This window comes from Lutra lutra, chromosome X, assembly GCF_902655055.1.
Source record: "Lutra lutra chromosome X, mLutLut1.2, whole genome shotgun sequence".
Taxonomy (NCBI): Eukaryota; Metazoa; Chordata; class Mammalia; order Carnivora; family Mustelidae; genus Lutra; species Lutra lutra.
Genome location: NC_062296.1, coordinates 31,449,354 through 31,474,422, shown reverse-complemented (window position 1 = coordinate 31,474,422; position 25,069 = coordinate 31,449,354). Strand labels below are relative to the sequence as shown.

Here is a 25,069-nt window from a genome sequence, read left to right as displayed (position 1 = left end):
CACGACCTGAGCTGAAGGCAGAGGCTTTAACCCACTGAGCCACCCAGGCACCCCACATTTTGGTTTTTTATTTGTTTTTTTTAGACTCCACATATAAGTGAAAACATACAGGATTTGTTTTTCTCTGTCTGACATAATTTGCTTATCATAGTTTCCTCAAGGTCCAACCATGTCACAAATGGCAAGACTTCATTCTTTTTATGGCTGAGTAATATTCCAGTGTGTGTGTGTATCACATCTGTATCCATTAATCAGTTGATGGACACCTGGGTTGCTTCAATATCCTGGCTATTGTAAATAACACCACAATGATCGCCGGGGTGTATATATTTCTTTGAATTGGTATTTTTGTTTTCTTTGGATAAACTTTCAGAAGTAGAATTGCTGGATCTTATGGTATTTCTATTTTTATTTTTTTGAGGAACCTGCATAGGGTTTTCCATAGTGACTATACCAATTTACATTCCCACCAACAGGATATTAGTGTTCTCTTTTCTCCACATCCTCACCAACATTTTGTCTTTTTGACAGTCATTTTAACAGATGTGAGATGATATCCCATTGTTCTATTTCTAAAAGTCTGGGTAGCTCAAGCATCCAACTCTTGATTTCAGCTCAGATCATGATCTCAGTGTCATGAGAATGAGCCCCCGTTGGGCTCCTTACTCAATGCGGAGTGTGCTGGAGGTTCTATTCTGCTCCTTCTACCTACCCCTCAGGAGGATAAATAAATAAAATCCTTTAACAAAATCAATGAAAGCAAGCCAACACCAAGCCAAATCATAGTTAAATTTGTGAAATATAAAGATAAAGAAAAATCCTAAAATCAGCAATAAAAATGGAGTCCCTAACTTATAAGGGAAGGCAAAATTAGCAGAAAATCTTTCCACAGAAACTTGGCAGGCCAGAAGAAAGTGGCGTGATATATTCAAATTGTTGAATGGGAAAAATCTGCAGCAAAGAATACTCTATCCAGCAAGGATATCAATCAAAATTGAAGGAGAGATAGAGTTTCCTAGAAAAACAAAAACCAGGAGTAGGTGACCACTAAATCAGCCCTTCAAGAAATATTAAAAGGGGCTCTCTGATTAGGAAAGAAAGACAAAATGCAACAAAGACAAGAAAGGAACAGAGAAAATCTCCAGAAACAATGACAAAACAAGTAATAAAATGGCACTAAATTCATATCTATCAATAATTACTGTGAATGTAAATGGACTAAAAGCTCCAATCAAAAGACAGAGGGTGTCATAATGGATAAAAGACAACACCCACTTATATGCTGCCTAAAGGAGACTCATTTTAAAACTAAAGACACCTACAGATTGAAATTGAGAGGATGGAGACACACTGGCCAAGCTAATGGATGCAAAAAGAAAACAGGAGTAGCAATACTTATATCAGAAAAACTAGATTTTTAACCAAAGACTGTAACATGAGATGAAGAAGGGCACTATATCATAATAAAGGGGTCGATCAAACAAGATCTAACAATTATAAATATTTATGCCCCCACCTTGGGGGCAAAACAAAACAATAACAGACATAGAGGAATTCATTGGTAATAATACAATAATAGTAGGGAACTTTAACACCCCACATACAGCAATAGACACATCATCTAAACAGAAACTCAACAAGGGAAAATGCCTTTGAATGACCCACTGGAACAGATGGACTTATCCAGAACATTTCATCCTAAAGCAGCAGAATACACATCCTTTTCAAGTGCACACTGGACATTCTCCAGAATAGATCATATACTAGGTAACAAATCAGGCCTGAACAAGTATAAAAAGATTGACATCAGGACACCTGGGTGGCTGAGTGGGTTTAAGTGTCTGCCTTCAGCTCAGGTCATGATCCTAGGGTCCTAGGATGGAGCCCTACATTGGACTCCCTACTCAGTGGGAGTCTGCTTCTCCCTCTGCCTGCCACTCCCTCTGCTTGTTCTCTCTCTCTGACAAATAAAATCTTAAAAAAAAAAAATATGAGAAAAGACACAAATAAAATCAGAAAGAGAAGAAATTACAACCAAAACAACAGAAATACAAATAATTATAAAAGAATATTATAAAAATAATATTCAAAAAAATGGGCAATCTGGAATAAATGGATAAATTCCTAGAAATATATCAAAACCTACCAAATATATCAAAACCTACCAAAACTGAAACAGGAAAAATTATAACACTTGAACAAACCACTACCCACCAAAGAAACTGAATCAGTTACCAAAAATCTCCCAACAAATAAAAGTCCTGGGCCAGTTGACCTCACAGGAGAATTCTAACAAACATTTAAAGACTTAATACCTATTCTTTCAAAACTTTCAAAAAAGTTTAAAAAAAAAAACTTTCAAAATCATTCTACAAACCCACATTACCTTGATTCTAAAACCAGACTGAGACTCACATAAAATGAGAACTACAAGCCAATATTCCTGATGAAAAATTATCAATAAAATAGTAGCAAATCAATCCAACAGTACATTAAAAGAATCATTCACCAGGATCAAATGGGATTTATCCTTGGGTTGCAAGAGTGGTTCAATATTAGCAAATTAATCAACATGATATACCACATTCATAAAAGGAAGGATAAGAACTGTATGATCCTGTCAATAGGTATAGAAAAAATATGTGACAAAGTAAACTATAAAACACTGATGAAAGAACTTGAATATGACACAAGAAATGGAAAAGCAGTCCATGCTCATGGACTAGAAGAATGAATACTGTTAAAATGTCCATACCATCCAAAACGATCTACATCTTGAATGCAATCCCTATCAAAATACCACCAGTATTTTTCAGAGCTAGAATAAACAATCCTAACATTTGTATGGAAGCAGAAAAGACCCCAAATAACCAAAGCAATCCTGAAAAAGAAAAGCAAAGCTGGAGGCATCACCATTCCAGACTTAAAGTTATATTACAAACCTGTAGTGAACAAAACAATATGATACTCACTCAAAAACAGAAACATAGATCAATGGAACAGAATAAAAAACCCAGAAAAGGACCTATAATTATATGGTCAACTAATCTTCAAAAAAGCAGGAAAGAATATCCAACGGAAAAAAGACAGTCTCTTCAGTAAATGGTGTTATGAAAACTGGACTGCAACATGCAAAGGAATGAAACAGGACTACTTTCTTACCCCAAACAGAAAAAAGAAATTCAAAATGTAATAAAGAACTAAATGTGATGGGGCGCCTGGGTGGCTCAGCGGGTTAAAGCCTCTGCCTTCAGCTCAGGTCATGATCCCAGTGTCCTGGGATCGAGTCCCGCATCGGGCTCTCTGCTCAGCGGGGAGCCTGCTTCCTCCTCTGTCTCTGCCTTCCTCTCTGCCTACTTGTGATCTCTGTCTGTCAAATAAATAAAATCTTAAAAAAAAAAAAAAGAACTAAATGTGAGATAGGAACCAATCAAAACCCTAGAGAACACGGTCAATAACCTCTTTCACAATGGCTGTAGCAAATTCCTACCATATACGTGTTCTGAGGCAAGGGAAACAAAAGGAAAAAATAAACTATTGGGACTTTATCAAGATAAAAAGCTTCTGAAGAGTGAAGGAAACAAACAACAAAAGCAAAAGGCAGCCTTCAAAATGGGAGAAGATATTTTCAGGCGACATATCTGATAAAAGGCTGATATCCAAAATTTATAAAGATCTTACAAAACTTACCCCCCAAAAATGTAATTCAGTTAAAAAATGGGCAGAAGACATGAGTAGACATTTCTCCAAAGATATCAAGATAGATGGCTAACAAACACATGAAAAGATGCTCAAAATCACATATCATTAAGAAAATGCAAATTAAAACCACAATGAGATAGGACTTCACACCTGTCAGAATAGTTAAAATTAACAATACAGGATACAACAGATGTTGGAGAGAATGTAAAGAAAGGGGAACCCTCTTATACTGTTGCTGGGAATGCAAACTGGTGCAGCCATTCTGGAAAAGAGTATGGACATAACTCAAAAAGTTATCTTTTCATCAAGATAAAAAGCTTCTGCACAGTAAAGGAAAGTCAACAAAACAAAGAGGCAATGCACGTAATGAGAGAAGATATTCGGAAAGGATGCTACAAACATAGGGTTGATATCCAAGATCTATAAAAAACTCCTCAAACTCAACACTCAAAAAACAGATAATCACCAGGAGGTTCAGAGAACCCCCCCCTCAAAATCAGTAAGAATAGATCCACACCCAGTCACCTAATAGTAAAATTTACAAGTCTTAGTGACAAAGAGAAAATCCTGGAAGCAGCCCGCGAAAATAAGTCTGTAACATACAATGGTAAAAATATTAGATTGGCAGCAGACTTATCCACAGAGACCTGGCAGGCCAGAACGAGCTGGCATGATATATTGAGAGCACTAAACGAGAAAAACATGCAGCCAAGAATACTATATCCAGCTAGGCTATCATTGAAAATAGAAGGAGAGATTAAAAGCTTCCAAGACAAACAAAAACTGAAAGAATTTGCAAACACCAAACCAGCTCTACAAGAAATATTGAAAGGGGTCCTCTAAGCAAAGAGAGACCCTAAAAGTAGTAGATCAGAAAGGAACAGAGACAATATACAGTAACAGTCACCTTAAAGGCAATACAATGGCAGTAAATTCATCTCTCTCAATAGTTACCCTGAATGTTAATGGGCTAAATGCCCCAATCAAAAGACACAGAGTATCAGAATGGATAAAAAAACAAAACCCATCAATATGTTGCCTACAAGAAACTGATTTTAGACCGGAAGACACCTCCAGATTTAAAGTGAGGGGGTGGAAAACAATTTACCATGCTAATGGATATCAGAAGAAAGCAGAAGTGGCAATCCTTATATCAGATCAATTAGATTTTAAGCCAAAGACTATAATAAGAGACGAGGAAGGACACTATATCATACTCAAAGGATCTGTCCAACAAGAAGATCTAACAATTTTAAATATCTATGCCCCTAACATGGGAGCAGCCAACTATATAAACCAATTAATAACAAAATCAAAGAAACACATCAACAATAATACAGTAATAGTAGGGGACTTTAACACTCCCCTCACTGAAATGGACAGATCATCCAAGCAAAAGATCAACAAGGAAATAAAGGCCTTAAATGACACACTGGACCAGATGGACAGCACAGATATTTTCAGAACATTTCATCCCAAAGCAATAGAATACACATTCTTCTCTAGTGCACATGGAACATTCTCCAGAATAGATCACATCCTGGGTCCTAAATCAGGTCTCAACTGGTATCAAAGATTGGGATCATTCCCTGCATATTTTCAGACCACAATCCTCTGAAGCTAGAACTCAATCACAAGAGGAAATTTGGAAAGAACCCAAATACATGGAGACTAAACAGCATCCTTCTAAAGAATGAATGGGTCAACCAGGAAATTAAAGAAGAATTTTAAAAATTCATGGAAACAAATGATAATGAAAACACAACGGTTCAAAATCTGTGGGACACAACAAAGGCAGTCCTGAGAGGAAAATATATAGCGGTACAAGCCTTTCTCAAGAAACAAGAAAGGTCTCAGGTACACAACCTAACCCTACACCTAAAGGAGCTGGAGAAAGAACAACAAAGAAACCCTAAACCCAGCAGGAGAAGAGAAATCATAAAGATCAGAGCAGAAATCAATGAAATAGAAACCAAAAAAACAATGGAACAAATCAACGAAACTAGGAGCTGGTTCTCTGAAAGAATTAATAAGATTGATAAACCCCTGGCCAGACTGATCAAAAAGAAAAGAGAAAGGACCCAAATAAACAAAATCATGAATGAAAGAGGAGAGATCACAACGAACACCAAAGAAATACAGACAATTATAAGAACATACTATGAGCAACTCTACGCCAACAAATTTGACAATCTGGAAGAAATGGATGCATTCCTAGAGACATATAAACTACCACAACTGAACCAGGAAGAAATAGAAAGCCTGAACAGACCTATAACCAGTAAGGAGATTGAAAGAGTCATCAAAAATCTCCAAACAAACAAAAGCCCAGGGCCAGACGGCTTCCCGGGGGAATTCTACCAAACATTTAAAGAAGAACTAATTCCTGTTCTCCTGAAACTGTTCCAAAAAATAGAAATGGAAGGAAAACTTCCAAACTCATTTTATGAGGCCAGCATCACCTTGATCCCAAAACCAGACAAGGATCCCATCAAAAAAGAGAACTACAGACCAATATCCTTGATGAACACAGATGCAAAAATTCTCGCCAAAATACGAGCCAATAGGATTCAACAGTACACTAAAAGGATTATTCACCACGACCAAGTGGGATTTATTCCAGGGCTGCAAGGTTGGTTCAACATCCGCAAATCAATCAATGTGATACAACACATTAATACAAGAAAGAACAAGAACCATATGATATTCTCAATAGATGCTGAAAAAGCATTTGACAAAGTACAGCATCCCTTCCTGATCAAAACTCTTCAAAGTGTAGGGATAGACGGCACATACCTCAATATTATCAAAGCCATCTATGAAAAACCCACCGCAAATATCACTCTCAATGGAGAAAAACTGAAAGCTTTTCCGCTAAGGTCAGGAACACAGCAGGGATGTCCGTTATCACCACTGCTATTCAACATAGTACTAGAAGTCCTAGCCTCAGCAATCAGACAACAAAAGGAAATTAAAGGCATCCATATCGGCAAAGAAGAAGTCAAACTATCACTCTTCGCAGATGATATGATACTATATGTGGAAAACCCAAAAGACTCCACTCCAAAACTGCTTGAACTTGTACAGGAATTCAGTAAAGTGTCAGGATATAAAATCAATGCACAGAAATCAGGTGCATTTCTCTACACCAACAAGACAGTAGAAAGAGAAATGAAGGAGTCAATCCCATTTACAATTGCACCCAAAACTATAAGATACCTAGGAATAAACCTAACCAAAGAGGCTAAGAATCTATACCCAGAAAACTATAAAGTACTCATGAAAGAAATTGAGGAAGACACAAAGAAATGGAAAAATGTTCCATGCTCCTGGATTGTAAGAATAAATATTGTGAAAATGTCTATGCTACCTAAAGCAATCTACACATTTCATGGAATCCCTATCAAAGTACCATCCATTTTTTTCAAAGAAATGGAACAAATAATCCTAAAATTTATATGGAACCAGAAAAGACCGCGAATAGCCAAAGGAATATTGAAAAAGAAAGCCAAAGTTCATCTTAAAAAAAAAAAAAAAAAAGGGGGCGCCTGGGTGGCTCAGTGGGTTAAGCCGCTGCCTTCGGCTCAGGTCATGATCCCAGGTCCTGGGTTGGAGCCCCACGTCGGGCTTTCTGCTCAGCAGGGAGCCTGCTTCCTCCTCTCTCTCTGCCTGCCTCTCTGCCTACTTGTGATTTCTCTCTGTCAAATAAATAAATAAAAAATCTTAAAAAAAAAAAAATAAAAAAAAGAAATTAAAAAAAAAAAAAAAAGAAAGCCAAAGTTCAGGGTGCCTGGGTGGCTCCGTGGGTTAAAGCCTCTGCCTTCGGCTCAGGTCATGATCCCAGCGTCCTGGGATCGAGCCCCACATCGGGCTCTCTGCTCAGCAGGGAGCCTGTTTCCCCTCCTCTCTCTCTGGCTGCCTCTCTGCCTACCTGTGATCTCTGTCTGTCAAATAAATAAATAAAATCTTAAAAAAAAAAAAAAAAAAGGAAAGCCAAAGTTGGTGGCATCACAATCCCGGACTTCAAGCTCTATTACAAAGCTGTCATCATCAAAACAGTATGGTACTGGCACAAAAACAGACACATAGATCAGTGGAACAGAATAGAGAGCCCAGAAATAGATCCTCAACTCTATGGTCAACTAATCTACGACAAAACATGAAAGAATGTCCAATGGAAAAAAGACAGCCTCTTCAATAAATGGCGTTGGGAAAATTGGACAGCCACATGCAGAAACATGAAATTGGATCATTTCCTTACACCACACACGAAAATAGACTCAAAATGGATGAAGGACCTCAATGTGAGAAAGGAATCCATCAAAATCCTTGAGGAGAACACAGGCAGCAACCTCTTCGACCTCAGCCGCAGCAACATCTTCCTAGGAACATCGCCAAAGGCAAGGGAAGCAAGGGCAAAAATGAACTTTTGGGATTTTTATCAAGATCAAAAGCTTTTGCACAGCAAAGGAAACAGTGAACAAAACCAAAAGACAACTGACAGAATGGGAGAAGATATTTGCAAATGACATATCAGATAAAGGGCTAGTGTCCAAAATCTATAAAGAGCTTAGCAAACTCAACACCCAAAGAACAAATAATCCAATCAAGAAATGGGCAGAGGACATGAACAGACATTTCTGCAAAGAAGACATGCAGGTGGCCAACAGACACATGAAAAAGTGCTCCATATCACTCAGCATCAGGGAAATACAAATCAAAACCACCATGAGATATCACCTCACACCAGTCAGAATGGCTAAAATTAACAAGTCAGGAAATGACAGATGCTGGTGAGGATGTGGAGAAAGGGGAACCCTCCTACACTGTTGGTGGGAATGCAAGCTGGTGCAACCACTCTGGAAAACAGCAGGGAGGTTCCTCAAAATGTTGAAAATAGAACTACCCTATGACCCAGCAATTGCACTGCTGGGTATTTACCCCAAAGATACAAACGTAGTGATCCAAAGGGGCAGGTGCACCCTAACGTTTATAGCAGCAATGTCTACAATAGCCAAACTATGGAAAGAACCTAGATGTCCATCAACAGATAATGGATAAAGAAGATGTGGTATATATACACAATGGAATACTATGCAGCCATCAAAAGAAATGAAATCTTGCCATTTGCGACGACGTGGATAGAACTAGAGGGTATCATGCTTAGTGAAATAAGTCAATCGGAGAAAGACAACTATCATATGATCTCCCTGATATGAGGGAGAGGAGATGCAACATGGCGGTTTAAGGGGGTAGGAGAAGAGTAAATGAAACAAGATGGGATTGGGAGGGAGACAAACCATAAGTGACTCTTAATCTCACAAAACAAACTGAGGGTTGATGGGAGGAGGGGGGTTGGGAGGGGGGGTGGGGTTATGGACACTGGGGAGGGTATGTGCTATGGTGAGTGCTGTGAAATGTGTAAACCTGGCGATTCGCAGACCTGTACCCCTGGGGATAAAAATATATGTTTAAAAAAAATAAAATTAATTTAAAAAAAAAGATAATCACGACAAAAATGGGCAGAAGACATGAACAGACACTTCTCCAAAGAAGACACACAAATGGCTAACAGACACATGAAAAATGTTCATCATCATTAGCCATCAGGGAGATTCAAATCAAAACCACATTGAGATACCACCTTACACCGGTCAGAATGGCCAAAATCAACAAGACAGTAAACAACAAGTGTTGGAGAGGATGTGGAGAAAGGGGAACCCTCTTACACTGTTGGTGGGAATAAAAGTTGGTGCAGCCATTTTGGAAAACAGTGTGGAGATTCCTTAAAAAAATTAAAAATAGAGCTACCCTATGACCCTGCACTTGCACTATGGTATTTACCCCAAAGATACAGATATAGTGAAAAGAAGGGCCATCTGTACCCCAGTGTTTAGAGCAGCAATGGCCACAATCACCAAACTGTGGAAAGAGCCAAGATGCCCTTCAAAAGATGAATGGATAAAGAAGATATGGTGCATATTATGCCTCCATCAGAAATAATGAATACCCAACTTTTGTGTCATCATGGATGGGACTGGAGGAGATTATGCTGAGTGAAATAAGTCAAGCAGAGAAAGTCAATTACCATATGGTTTCACTTACTTGTGGGGCATAAGGAATAACATGAAAGACATTAGGAGAAGGAAGGGGAAAATGAAGAGGGAGAATTAGAGGGGGAGATGAAGCATGAGAGACTATGGACTCTGAGAAACAAATTGAGGGTTTTGGAAGTGGGGGGGTAGAGGTATGGGTGAGCTTGGTGGTGGGTATTAAGGAGAGCATAGATTGCATGGAGCTACATGGTGCATAAACAATGAATCTTGGTTGTGGTGCATAAACAATGAATCTTGGAACACTGAAAAAATAAAATAAAATTTAAAAAATAAATAAAAAGTTAAAAATAGTACTATCTTACAATCCTCCAACTGCACTACTAGATATTTACCCAAAGGATACAAAAATACTGATTTGAAGGGATACATGCACCCTGATATTTATAACAGAATTATCAACAATAGCCAAATTATTGGTAGAGTCTGAATATCCACCCAGTGATGAATGGATAAAAAAGTGGTATACACGATGGAATATTAATCATAAAAAAGAATGAAATCTTGCCATTTGCAAGGACATAGATGGATCTAGTGAGTATCATAGTAAACAAAATAAGTCAGTCATAGAAAGACAAATACCATATGATTTCACTCATATATGGAATTTAAGACACATAACAGATGAACAAAGGGGAAAAAGAGAGGGGAAAACATAAAACTGACTCTTAACTATAAAGAACACACTAAGGGCTGCTGGAGAGGAGGTGGACAGGGGGACTGGTATTAAGGAGGGCACATGTGATAAGCACTGGGTATTATATGTAAGTGATGAGTCACTAAATACTACACCTGAAACTAATATTACACTGTATGTTAACTGATTGGAATTTAAATTAAAACTTGGAAGAAAAAGAATATTCTAAACTTAGATTGTTGTGACTCTTGCCCAACTCTGTGACTATACTACAAACCACTGAACTATATACTTTAAATCAGTGAATTTTACAGTATGTTAATTATATTAATGTTAAAAAAAAAATCAAGTGTGTGCCCAACCTCAGGTGTAAAAAAAGAGGATTACTATCCATATCACACAAACACAACTAAAATTTGATCATAGACCTAAATATAAAACTTAAGATTATAAAACTTCTAGAGGCGACTGGGTGGATCAGTCAGTTAAGCATCTGCCTTCAGCTCAGGTCATGATGTCTTGGTCAGGGCTCGAGCCCCACATTAGGATCCCTACTTGCAGGCAGTCTACTTCTTGCTCTCCCTCCCCTTCATGCTCTCTCTCACTCTCTCTATCAAATAAATAAATAAATCTTTAAAAAAAAGATTATAAAACTTCTAGAAATAAACATAGGAGAAAATTTTTGTGACCCTGAGTTATACAAGGATTTTTTTGGTTTGAAACAAAAAGCAGAATTTTAAAAAATGATATTTTACTTCAAAAAATATATAACTTCTACTGTTTGAAAGATATTATAGGGGCGCCTGGGTGGCTCAGTCATTAAGCCTCTGCCTTTGGCTCAGGTTGTGATCCCAGGGTCCTGGGATTGAGCCCCACATCGGGCTCCCTGCTTGGCGGGAAGCCTGCTTTTCCTCTCCCACTCCCCCTGCTCGTGTTCCTACTCTTGCTGTATCTCTATCTATCAAATAAATAAATAAAATCTTTTTAAAAAAGAAAGATATTATAATGAGAATGAAAAGACAAGCCAAAGACTAATGCTACAATATTTGTAATTCATGCATCTGATAAAGGACTTTGTCCCTTCTTTGTAGAGAAATCTCAAACTCAATGAGAAGAAAACAACCCAATTAAAAAACAGACAAAAGATTAGAACACGTCATAAAAGAAGTCATACAAATGGTAAATAAGCTCTTGAAAAGATGATCAACATCATTAGTCTTCAAGAAAATGCAAATTAAAACCACACTGACAAACCAGTACATACCTATTAGAACAGCAAAAATTAAAAAAGAAAACAACAACACTGACTATATTAAATACTGGTTGAAAATGTAGAGGAACTAGAACTCATACAATGGTGACAGGAATATAAAATGGTAGAACCACTTTGGGAAACAGTTTTGTACTTTCTTATAATGTTAAGTACATGCCTACTATCCATTCCCGTCTTTCCACTCCTGGATATCTACTCCAAATTAAAGAATGCATATATCTGGGGGCGCCTGGGTGGCTCAGTGGGTTAAGCCTCTGCCTTCGGCTCAGGTCATGGTGTCTCAGAGTCCTGGGATCAAGTCCCACATAGGGCTCTTTGCTCAGCAGGGAGCCTGTTTTCCCCTCTCTGTCTGCTTGCCTCTCTGCCTACTTGTGATCTCTGTCAAATAAATAAAATCTTAAGAAAAAAAAAAAAAAAGAATGTATATATCTGAAAAGTTGTATATATCTGAAGAGTTGTATATAAATGTTCATTGCTATCTTATTTGTCTAAGTGGTCCCCTAAAACTGGAAACAATTCAAATGGCTATCAACAGGTCAATGGATCAACAAGTTGTCGTATATTCATACAATGAAATACTGCTCAGCAATAAAAAGGAATGACTCATTTATACATGCAACAACATTGATGAGTCTTAAAAACAGTTATACTGACTGAAGAAAAGCCAGAAAACAATCATACATATTCTATCATTCCATTTATATACAACATATATACAACTCTAGATAGAAAATGCAAACTAAACTATAATAACAGAAGACAGATTAGTGGTTATCTGGGGAAAAAGGATTGCAAAGGGGCATAAGGAAAGTTTTAGGAGTAATGAGCATGTTCATTATCTTGACAATGGTGATGATTTCGCGGTGTATGCATGTCAAAACTTAACAATTGTACACCTTTTCTATATGTCAATTACACCTCAAAAAAGTTTTTAAAAATAAAAATTTAAAAATCTTAAAATGAAAAAAACCTAAATGAAACAACTAACTCTGTATTACCATTTCTAAGTTAGAAAAACATACTGAAGCTATTAAACTCTTCCCCCACTGCCAGCAGCTGGAGAATTTTGAAAATGGGAGTTGATAACTGGTCGTTTCATACTGCCTCTTATGGTAAGCCTCAGTGGGGCACTAGCCCTTCCCTAAAACAAGCTAAAGAGAGATTAGAGTATGCTAAGTAGAATAGTTTTCATAAGATCTCCCTAACTGATCCCACTTGCCTATGGTACCAAGAAGGTATCTGGAGTTGCAATGTCTTTTCTTTCATGTAAAAGAACAGAAATAGAGAATATCCACATTAGAGGATATGTTCTGAAGTTAGACCACCTGGATTCATAGCTTGACTTCACTGTTTATTAAAGATGTGACCTTGGACAAGTTCCCTAATTTCCCTTGCCTCAGTTTCCTCATTTTAAAAATGTGCATTCATTCAATGAATGTTTATTGAGAATGCCCCCCAAAACTCTTAAAAATGGTAAAACAGAGGGGCACCTGGGTGGCTCAGTGAGTTAAGTCTCTGTTTTTGGCTCGGGTCATGATCTCGGGGTCCTGGAATCAAGCCCCGCATCGGGATCTCTGCTCAGCGGGGAGTCTGCCCACCCCCAGCCTGCCTCTATGCCTACTTGTGATCTCTGTCAAATAAATAAAATCTTCAAAAAAAAAAAAAAAGATTATCTAAAAAAAATGGTAAAACAGAAAAATGAATATAATGCAACTAGAAAACAAACCTTTCTAATTTTTGTTTTCTCAATAAGAGATTGAGTACTAAAAAGAAAGAGCTAACATAAAAATATTTAAGAATTAAATTTTTTAGGGATGCCTGGTGGTTCAGTTGGTTAAGCGTCTGCCTTCGGCTCAGGTTATGATCCCAGAGACCTGGGATTGAGTCCAGCATCCAGCTCCCTGCTCAGAAGGGAGCCTGCTTCTCCCTCTGCGTGTGTGTGCTCTCTTTCGCTGACAAATATATAAAATATTCAAAAAATCTTTTTAATTCCAATAAAAAGAATTAAAATTTTCAAACATCATGTCAGAGGCACCTGAGTGTGTCAGTCGGTTGGGCGTCTGCCTTCAGCTCAGGTCATGATCTCAGTATCCTGGGATCAAGATGCATCAGGCTCCCTGCTCAGTGGGGAGCCAGCTTCTCCCTCTCCCTCTGCGCCTCCCCCTGCTCACTCTCTCTCTTGCTCTCGCTCTTTCAAATAAGTATTAAATAAAATCTTAAAAAAAATACATTAAAATATCATGTCACGCACAGAGATGTAATTAGAGGAGAACAGTGTGTAGTTTCCAAATTACACTGTAATTCAACTGCTTCTCTCTAAATAAATTATATTTATTCACTTGAGGAAAGAAGTCAAAGTGGAATCTGTAGACCAGATTATGATGACACAGGTAAAAAGAGCTAACCCAGCACAACTCAAGATTAAAGTATCAAACCAACACAATGTATAATAAAGTTATACAACATTATATGTCAATTATATCTCAATAAGAATAAATTTTTAAAAATAAAAAAGGGGAAAAAACATAACTATATTGTGATCTGTTAACAACACCATGTCCTCTCAACAGTCAATCACCTTGATGTTAGGCCTAAAACGTTTTCTAAAAAAGCAATATTTTAACTATTAATTTTCATTATACATTTACAATATCGCTTTGTTAATTTTATAATACTGCAACTATTGTGTGAAACACAAGCCAATTCCTACAAATTTCAAAGGCTGTCCCATGAGATATCATGTGTTACTAAGATTTCCAATTTGACGTCTTAAATAAAGTTTAAATGCAGTTAACAAGGGCACTTAGGTGGCTCAGATGGTTGTCTTCCCGTTGGCTCAGGTCATGACCCTGGGGTCGTGGGATGGAGCCCCACGTTGGGCTCCCTACTCAGTGGAGAATCTGCTTCTTCCTCTCCCTCTGCCCTCCCGCCCTGCTTGTGCTCTCTCTCTGGCTGTATCTCAAATAAATAAATAAATAACATCTTTTTTATAATTAAAAAATAAATAAATAAAATAAAACGCAATTAACACTGCCTGCAGATCTTCCCATCAAAGTCTACCAATGGATTTACAAAGGAGTCCAAATGTCTCTCAGCAGGAAAAATCAAAGTAGCAATTACATCATGAAATCAAGTTTTAATACAGCCACTATGTCACGGTTACTCAATGATATGTACGATTACAGAACTTTTCCATACATGTAGCTGTTTTATAAATGCCTTTAAAAGCAGCTTAAACAATTCATTTGATAGCTGCTATGGTCAAAGCTGGAGCTCAGTAAAATGTACCAAGGGAACATTTTCATGTTCAGAAAGCATGATTCATCTGATTGTGAAGAAAAAGTCCAGTATGCACACAACAAAGCAACATTTAAGTGACAATTTTGTTAGAAAAATAATAGTTACCTGTGATACACCCAACTTTTTACAAGCATCAAGAAAATTTTCTACATTTCTTCGACATTTTGCCATGCTCAGTTTAGGCTGCAACGTTAAGAGGAAGAAGAAATATTACAAGCATACTTATACAGAAATTTATCAATTAAAAAAATTAAATTTATTGAGGTATATTATTTAAAGATAGTCTCAAGAAGCTCTAACTTCCTTTAGAGAGCTAACAAACTGTAGATAAAACTTACCACTGCTGGTGATGGCACGTGAATACTAGCTACAGAGCGTGGCCTTATGTGATTGGCTAAATGGCAAAGAACAACCCCATCCATCAGTGCAGCTCCAATGTCATCAGGCAAAATTACTTTTAACCTGGACTCGAGATTCTGTAAAGAAATGGGTATAAATCACAGATACTCTATGTAAATACATATGCTACATATTATATTACTAATCGTTATATAATCCAAATTTTTTTAAAAACCTTGCAATAAAATTCAGGTATCTTGCTAATTTCCCAAGTTAAACCCATTTCTACAAAGCAGATCTATAAGGTCAAGCTCACTTACATTGCGAAGTTGTCGTATTTGCTCTCGTTCTTCCCGCAGATGTTCCATCTTTCTTCTCATTGTAAATCCTGGATCTGCTGCCCCATACTCCTGGCGAGATGAGCGGCTAAAAGCTATAAAAACAGAAATTTCCTAGCTTATCACAAGGCTAATAGGAAGACTCAACCAGCGGTGGGAAAAGAGGCATGATAAAAAAGAATCAGTACAAAACTACATAAAACAGTATTACTTATTAATACATTCTAAATATTTTTATAGAATATAATTGAAATCTACTTATCTGCACAATTGAAAGCAACAGGGAAGACAAGTGTAATGATTTCTACCACCTATACATGTTCGTATTTAAACATATGTTATTAGAAACTTATGCTCCAGGTTAAAATTATTATTGAACATAAATCAGCTTTTATTATCTTTAAAGAAAAAGGAAATTATTCTTGAAGGTCAATACAGTTATTCAGGAATAAAAACTATAATTCAATACCTTGCCAAGTAACATGGATCCATTTTCTTTTGGGCTTGCCAAATGCGAAAAGATCCCTTTTTAAAACCACAATATAATGGAGTGCTATAATTTCAAACAGTGTTTGGTCTGCTGGCAGAGTGGTCATTCTAATAGCAGTCACAGTAGAGTAGAAATAAGACTGCAGTATATCTAAGGCAAAAAGCTGAGGTTTCAGGAGCTTGAAGGTAAAGAGGAAGAAAGAAATGGGGAATGGGAATTGGAAAGACAAATAAGGTTAAGAGAAAATTACTTTTAGGAGAGGGGAAAGAATCTATGTGTACTTAAAACTATGGAATCAATCCCACTTAAGCTGGAAAACTCTAGTTTCATATATAACCAAAAAATTTTATTTGCAGAATATATACTTACCTGATCTAGGCTTCAAGCCAAAAGGACCATGTGAAAAACCATCGGTTCTATCATATTCCTAAAAAAAAAAAAAAAAAAAAAAGAAAGAAAGAAAGAAAAGAAAACCAATTTTCTTTCAAAATAACCAAGGTAGTTACTCATATCCATTCCAATCTTTGAAGTATTTGTTTCTATGATTAGTGGCGTACAGAAAGGCAAACTGCATTTCAATTCAAACTTATACATTTCTCTTTTAAAAGGTCTACAAATATTTGCTAATTAATCTGACAACATAAGCTCTTAAATACTTCTCTCTCATAGTATAAGGAAAAATGAAAATTACTGAATTATACAAAATAGGCACTGGGGGTATCTGGGTGGCTCAATCAGTTAAGCATCTGCCTTCAGATCAGGTCATGATCCCAGGATCCTGAGATGGAGCCCCACATGCGGCTCCCTGCTCAGCAGGGACCCTGCTTCTTCCTCTGCCCCTCCCCCTGCTTGTGCTCTCTCTCACTCTCCTTTGTTCTTTCTCTCAATAAATAAAATCTTAACTAACTAACTAAATAAAAAGGTATTATTTTTTGAATGAACATTGAGATCAAAGCCTCCACAAAATGAAATAAGCTTCAGTGAAAAAATAAGTGAATTTAGCAACATTCACTCAGTTATCTACTATGGACTTGACGTTTAGTAGATAGTATGACGCAAACCTGCACATTCATACTAATAGGGGGTGATAGGTGACACGAACATGATAAATTATCATCTCTTCTATTTGAATAAATTGTTTCGAAATACTTTCACACAGTGGTGTGGTGTGCTATGGAAAGAAATAGTATATTTTTAAAAATCTGAGCTTGGAGTTAGAAAGCTTAGGCTAACTTTTGAGCAAAACATTCAATTTCTCAGGGTACCTGGCTGGTTCTGTCATTCTGGCATCTGCCTTGGGCTCAGATCATGATCTTCAGGTCCTGGGATCAAGCCCTATATCAAGCTCCCTGCTCAGTGGGGATTCTGCTTCTCCCTCTCCCTCTGACCCCTGCTTGTGCTCTATCTCAAATAAATAAATAAAATCTTTAAAAAAAATTAATTTCTCTGTGACTTTCTCCATATTTTAGATGGAGTGTTTGTTGTGAAGATTAACTCAGATAACTAAAAGAAAGCACTTTGGAAATTGTACAGTGATAAGAAAACATTTTCAGCCGTATCTTATTTAATGCTTGCAATTAACTATGAAGCAGCTAGAGTATGGATTTCAGTCACTTGTCTATCATTTATCGATTGGGGTCTTTGGGAAAGGTTACCAATCTCTTCAGCTATAAAATCATGAGGATAATACCAACCAGCTCATGGGACTACTTCAGGTTCAAGTGTATAGGCAAGCACTTTGTTAATAGTATGGTACTAGGAATGCCTGGGTGGCTCAGTCAGTTAAGTGTCTGACTCTTGATTGAAGCTCAGGTCTTGATGTCAGGGTTATGAGTTCAGACCCTGCAGTGTGTTCTACGCTGGGCATGGAGCCTACTTAAAAAAAAGACTAAACAGTATAGGGGTGCCTGGGTGGCTCAGTCAGTGGAGCATGTAAGTTTAAGCCCTATGTTGTACATGGAGCCTACTTGAAATTTAAAAAGAAAATAAGAAATAAAATAATAATAAAAATAGTATAGTACTATACTAATTGTTTTTACCATTGTCTTTCACAGATGAAATGGAAGTAATCAAAATTTTGTTAATTCTCTAAATCTTCTGTTGATTAACATATCATACGCAGTTCAAGTTGAATGTTAGTTGAGCCACCAAAGCACATTTTCATCACCGTACTCATCCACAAGCTCATAGTTCATCTTCATTATTTTGGTTAAAGTGTTACGAATTCCCCAAAATATGACTTATCCAAATGCAAGCAAAATGTATTATAAAAGCAATATAATTTATTTGAGAAAAATGGCACTAATACTCTCCCCATGAGCAGAGATGATAAAATCATAAGGAAACTAGGGAACTAGTAACTGATACGCTTACATTTATTATAACTGAAAGTAAAAGAAAAGATTAACAAGATCATTAACAAGATTAACAAGAGGAACTAGAGATTAAAAAGACAAAGACTAAATTTAGGATATCCTAATTTAAAATACTTTTTAAAAGAATCCAAACCATTTTACTTGCCATATACATAAATTAGACATGTTTATAAAGCTAATACCAAAAACATTTAAAAGTTTTATAGTGTGGGGCGCCTGGGTGGCTCAGTGGGTTAAAGCCTCTGCCTTCAGCTCAGGTCATGATCCCAGGGTCTTGGGATCGAGCCCCGCATCAGGCTCTCTGCTCTGCGGGGAGCCTGCTTCCTTCTCTCTCTGCCAGCCTCTGCCTACTTGTGATCTCTGTCTGACAAATAAATAAACAATATCTTAAAAAAAAAAAAGTTTTATAATGCAACTCACCCAAAACAAAAGCTAAATGATCCTGGCTTTAAAAAAAAATTAATACCACTTACATAAAATAAAATACTATCTACGTCATTAACCAAAGTTACATGATGAATATGGATGTTCCAAACATTTAGACGAAGTTCTGAATTCATCAAGTGAATACATAATCATTTCTTTACTAATGCCAACACACTTTTAGAATACTAAATAATCTGAAGTAGAAAAGATACTGTTTCGAATATTTTAAATTTATCTCCTGTTGTAAAGTAATGGGCCTAACTAAATTAGAAGAATTGGTCATTCAAGCCACCAGAGTATGGGTGAGATCTCACAAATCTTGACTTTCATCCACCCTTCTCCCCATGCTCCCCCTTAGGTCTAATATGACAAGAAAGGTGTACCCTCCTGTCGATAGGAACAACCCACCACAGGGAAGTTTCTCGTGGAAAAAGGAACTTTCTCTTGCATTGCTTTCAGACCTAATTGGTTATGAGAAAAACCAAAGGCCATTGCACAATGCTGAAGTACTTCTTTCAAATATAAAATTGCGAAGTTGTTCTTAACATTTATTTGAAAATATAGATGAATTATAAAACATAAGAATTTTATAAAGTGAAGTCTATGCTCTATAGGCATTTTCCAATAAAAGTAATTCAGGTAATACTATTACTATAAATATTTGTACAAAAGATGGTGTTCTTAGAATTTTTTAAAGGCTAGGTTTGCACAAATTAAACTACTGTAGATTTCTTAATATGGGTGAATAAATTATATTGTTTAAAAGAAAAAGAATGATGAGATTAAAGAGAAGAAACAAGGAAGAAACCTAAGTAAACACATATAAAAACAGAACTTGTACCTCAGATGATACTGGAGATTGTGGTGACATATTAGCATTATCACTGTCTTGCTAAAATATAAAAATAAAAATATGAAAGATGAAATTAAAATACAAATGATGATTTAGACATATAAAAGAAAAATTGAAAACTGTTTTGATCAACTGCTAAAGGAAGAATCTGGAAAATACTATCAACCACCTTGCCACTCAATATGTGGTCTGTGAACCAACAGCATCTGCACCCTCTTGGAGCTTGTGAAAAATGCAGAATCTCAGGCCAGCCCTAGACCTGCTGAACCAGACTCTGTATTTCAATAAGATCCCCAGGTGATTGATTCATAAGCACTTTAAGGTATGAGAAGCACTATCAATTCACATCAAATATTCCTAAAAAATCTATTTCCCTTAAATAACAAAAATGAAAAAAAAAATCTTTCTGTATTTTTTAGAAGAGATCCATAGTTAGGATTAATTATTGATGGGACATGCCAACAAGAAGCTACAATCTGAAAGAGGTATATGGAGGCATACAAAAATTCTATCACCCCAAGTATGAACATTTTACATGGAAAATTATGTGTATCTAATATTGGCTTAGAAGTAAATACAAAGAACTTAACTGCATAAAATAATATTAAATGATCCATGATTTTAAATGACTACTACCAACCAAATACAAAAATCTTCACATTTAACCTTGAATATGCATACCACATAAGACGTTTATTCATCATTCAACAACAGATTATAGACTGCCTATTATATGTCAGACATGGTACTAGACAGTGGGGATATTAACATTTAGTAAAGTATCATCCACTCAAGGATCTCTTAGTCTAGGGGGAAATGATATTCATTTGTACAGGTAATACAACCTTCTCAGTACAATGACAAAGCTATGCATGCATATTATGAGGCACGGGTAAGGGGCATTTGGGGAATTGGAAGGTGTGGTAGAGAAAGGCAAATCTCCTGAGAAAGTGAAAAATTGAGTAGGTGTTTACCAGAAAGAGAAAGAATGAACAACATTCCAAGATGTCTAAAAGGACAAAGGCACAGAAGCAAAAACAAAAGAAAATTTTTGAGCAGTCCATATTGGGAGAGTACAGTGAAAGAAAAAGAAAGCAGGACAGATTATGAGCTGAGGCTGATGTGCTAAGCAGGGGCCTGCTCAGGAAGAACCAAGAATTTACCTTCTAAGTGACAGGGACACAGTGAAGCTTTCTAATCAAAGGTATGGCCTGAGCTCATTTTTGTGTTCTTTGAAGCAATCATTTTGGCTGCAAGGAGGAAAATGGGCTGTAGAAAGGGAAAAGAGCAAGGATGATATTGCATGTGGTACAGGCAAAAAAATGCTAAGCACCTGTGCCAGGGCAGAAAAAGCAGAAAAGCAGGTGGGGAATGTATTCAAAATATTTCAGTATCACAAAGAAAAAGTAGGTATTTGGTAACTGATTAGATATTAAGGCAGGCAGGACCAAAGTGGATATAAAATACAAAGGGACATGATGTCCATCAACTGATTACTGGATAAAGAAGATGTGGTATATATCTATACTGGAATATTATGCAGCCATCAAAAAATGAATTATTGCCATTTGCAACAATGTGGAAGGAACTAGAGGGTATTATGTTAAGTGAAATAAGTCAATCAGAGAAAGACAATTATTATATGATCTCACGGATATGAGGAATTTGAGAAATAAGACAGAGGATCATAGGGGAAGGGAGGGAAAAATGAAAAAAGATGAAGCCAGAGAGGGAAACAAACCATAAAAGACTCTTAATCTCAGGAAACAAACTGAAGGTTGCTGGAGAGGAGAGGGGAGTGAGGTATGGGTGGCTGGGTGATGGACATGGGGAAGGGTATGTACTAAGTGAGTGCTGTGAATTGTGTAAGACTGATGAATGACTGAAACAAATAATACAGTATATATTAATTTAAAAAAAATTTTTTAAATACAAAGGGACAGGAACAATGCCAAGTTGTACCTCTAGCTCAGGGTTCAGCAAACATTTTCTGTGATTCCATTTCTTAAAGTTTTCAGAAGCCCTGCCAAGTACTCCACATCAAATTACCTACTAATCCCTCTAATGAAAAATACACAAAGCTTAAGTATTTATGGTGATGACACTATATCATTTCAAAAATGCTAGGCTGCTCTATAATTTAAAATGGTGAGATAGAAAAATTTATAGTAATGCACAAGCTGTAGCAACTTAATTTTAAATGTTAAAATAGTACACAAAATTTATAAAAAAAAAAAAGATTAATAAATTCCAAAAGAATCTCAAATGATCACAATGTTGATTTAGGAAAACAACAGATGAGAAAATGTAAACGACAAATGTTATTAATAAAATTCTAAAACTGAACTATTAGAAATTCTGTTCAAAATAAAGGATATATGGAAATTACATGATTAAATTAACAATTGCATGATGATGCTCAGTTTTTATTATTGGAAAAAAAAACCCATGCATTAAATCACTAACCAAGAAACTGACAGAGGTATTACATTTTACTCTGAATGAGCCAACTACATATAAAAAGTAAACATTTTACAATAATTGCTACTATTACCCCCCTTTTCTCACCTCATCCTTTTCAGTGCCACTTGAACTCTTCCTTGATGATTTATACTGAAAAATATTTAAAACATACACTTTATTTTTCTTTGAACACATGAGTTCTATATAAGTAGTAAATTATATGTAAGGTTTACTCATATTTTGGTACTTTTATTAAATTATCTGATACTGACTTTAATTATATAACCAATTTAAACAGTCCTACCAGTTACTAATAGCTAACACAAACAGTGCTTTCATGGCATCGTTCTATATATCTATTAACATTTCCTTCCTGAGCCAATCCACTTCCCATTCATTCACGTTTTCTATCTGAAAGTTGTCTTAAACTCTCTGTTTTTCTTAATTCACTATATCCAAAACATCATTGTCAATTTTTTCTGTAATGTCTCTCAGGCTTACTTCCAAATTCGTACAACTACCAACTTATCCTAGGCCCCCATTACCTCATACCTAGCGGGTAATCTCACCATTCAAAAATGCCATCTATTGTTAAGAAACCTACTGATTTCAGGTAAAAAAAAAAAAAAAAACAACCATTATGTTAGGTATATATACTGATCATACAATAACAGTAATAGTGATAATAGCTAATACTTATAGAAGCGTTTACTATACACCAGGCCCTGTCAAAAGTGTGTTACACGTATCAACCATTTAATCGTCCTAACAATGCTCAAGTGAATACTATTAACTGCATTTTATACTGAGGCACAAGGTCATATGCTTAAAATAAAAAATGCTAGTGTGTGAAAAAGTGCTTGTTTTTAGAATCAAGAATTAAATAAATAAGTGTGACAACCACTGTAGTTCTTGTTTCAAAGTCCTCTACGGTTATTATTTCTAAATCCTCCTCACCACAAATAAACCTGCAAATCAGTGCCAGATTAAAACACTCAAAACACTATTTGCAACTCATGACTCCCCTACTGAAAAACCTACTTTCCAATTATGTTCAAATTTCTTTACCTGGCATTCAAAGTTCTACTTAATGGCCCTCTTTACTTATGCAGCTTTATATTCCATAACTCTTGGAAAACTAGATAATCTACCTGAGAGCTCAACCACAGATTGGGAGGCAAGCAGTATTAGGGATTACAAATATCAAACCTAAATTCCTTCACTGTCTCTCCAGTGATTTATGACAGCTATCACTAATCTACTAGGGTGCTCTCTCCAGCTGATTCCATACATAATCTCAATATGTTACACCCAATGTTCCAGATAGCCACTGAATGGAGTTGTGGCATGTGTGAAAAAACCTACTTGCCATCCCTAGGCATGATGCTTGCAGACAATTTGTGTTCTTGGTTCTATTCTATTTCAACAAAAGAGAGACGGGGTGCCTGGGTGGCTCAATGGGTTAAAGCCTCTGCCTTCGGCTCAGGTCATGGTCCCAGGGTCCTGGGATCGAGCCCCACGTCGGGCTCTCTGCTCAGCAGGGAACCCGCTTCCCCTCCCTCTCTCTCTCTCTGCCTGCCTCTCTGCCTACTTGTGATCTCTGTCAAATAAATAAAATCTTTAAAAAAAAAAAAGTGACATTTGCACAGCAGACGCTAGGACCTGAAGATGACATCAGTCATAACAGTAAAGGAGAAGAAATTCATGGACGTCTAAACAGAGGAGCTGCTAAGTTGAATACTGTTGCAGGATCTCACTCCTAAAGGCACTGTTGGGGTTTTTCGAAGAGGTTACTACCAGTATTACAAGTACGACAATGTGAAGAAAGGGACCATCATAGGGGTTTCTATGTTGTTGGCATCTTACATGCTTTTCAACTACTGCCTTTCATTCAAGGAACTCAAACATCAACAGCTACATATGTACCACTGAAGAGGGCCCAGTGTGGAGGGCGCAGTCTGTATTCCTGACCATGACCTTCTCTGTCAGGCATGACTGATATTTGTTGAATCCTTTCCTATTTTAACTGAGAATTAATACCTGATACAAGAAGACTGGTACAAAAACAAAACAAAACAAAAAAACAAAAAAGAATGACATTGGAGTGAATAATAAGCTAATATTTATTAAATGTATACTTTGTGGCAAGTGCTATTCTCATAACTACTTCACATTATCAAGTAATTCAGTAGTTATAGAATCCTGTAAAAGAAGATACTATCAGAGTCATTCGAGGATAGAAAAAAATTAAGCTCAGCAAAGTCAGGTGTTTTGTCAAAGTCACACAGTTAGTGAATATCCAAGTTAAAAACTGGAACCAAAGCATCTTGATCCTAGAAGTCAAGGCTCTAAACCACTATGCTATACTACCATCTCTAAATCCTGAAAGATTAGTAGAAGTTTGCCAGGAATAAAAAGAGCTAGTGGGCATCCTCAGAAGGAAAGCACAAAGGAATAAAAAAGCTTAGCCTATGTAGAAAACAAAGAGTAGTGGTATGGTGGGGCGCCTGGGTGGCACAGTCAGTTAAGCGTCAAACTCAGTTTTGGCTCAGGTCATGATCTCAAGGTTGTGAGACAGAGGCCCCTGCTGGGCAGGCTCCACACTCAGCGGGGAGTCTACTTAAGACTTCTCTCTCCCTCTCCCTCTGCCCTTCCCCACCCATGCTCTCTCTCACACTAAAATTAAATAAAGAAATAACTCTTTTAAAAATAATAGCAGTATGGCTAGCAAGGAGAGTGAATTGTAGCAGGTAATAAAAT

The 25,069-nt window shown here is 36.6% G+C and overlaps 1 protein-coding gene and 1 non-coding gene across 6 annotated transcripts in view; both read right to left on the bottom strand.

The window, feature by feature from the left end:
* The window catches only part of LRCH2 (leucine rich repeats and calponin homology domain containing 2), a 106,636-nt gene that overhangs the window by 3,590 nt on the left and 77,977 nt on the right, over nt 1-25,069 (bottom strand). For 3 of the 5 annotated variants that reach the window (XR_007124863.1, XM_047716686.1, XM_047716688.1), the window contains 6 exons: nt 22,415-22,459; nt 19,835-19,885; nt 16,562-16,619; nt 15,685-15,797; nt 15,364-15,501; nt 15,131-15,208 (listed from right to left, as the gene is read on the bottom strand). Coding sequence is in view for 4 of the 5 variants with exons in the window: in XM_047716686.1 (XP_047572642.1) it covers nt 15,131-15,208; nt 15,364-15,501; nt 15,685-15,797; nt 16,562-16,619; nt 19,835-19,885; nt 22,415-22,459 (483 nt within the window). In the remaining variant the exon portion in view is untranslated. The remainder of the gene's footprint in view (nt 1-15,130; nt 15,209-15,363; nt 15,502-15,684; nt 15,798-16,561; nt 16,620-19,834; nt 19,886-22,414; nt 22,460-25,069) is intronic. The other 2 variants (XM_047716687.1, XM_047716689.1) reach the window with 1 other exon arrangement.
* On the bottom strand, nt 19,369-19,497 carry LOC125092553 (small nucleolar RNA SNORA35). Its single transcript, XR_007125007.1, has one exon. It is a non-coding gene; the product is annotated as a small nucleolar RNA SNORA35 (small nucleolar RNA).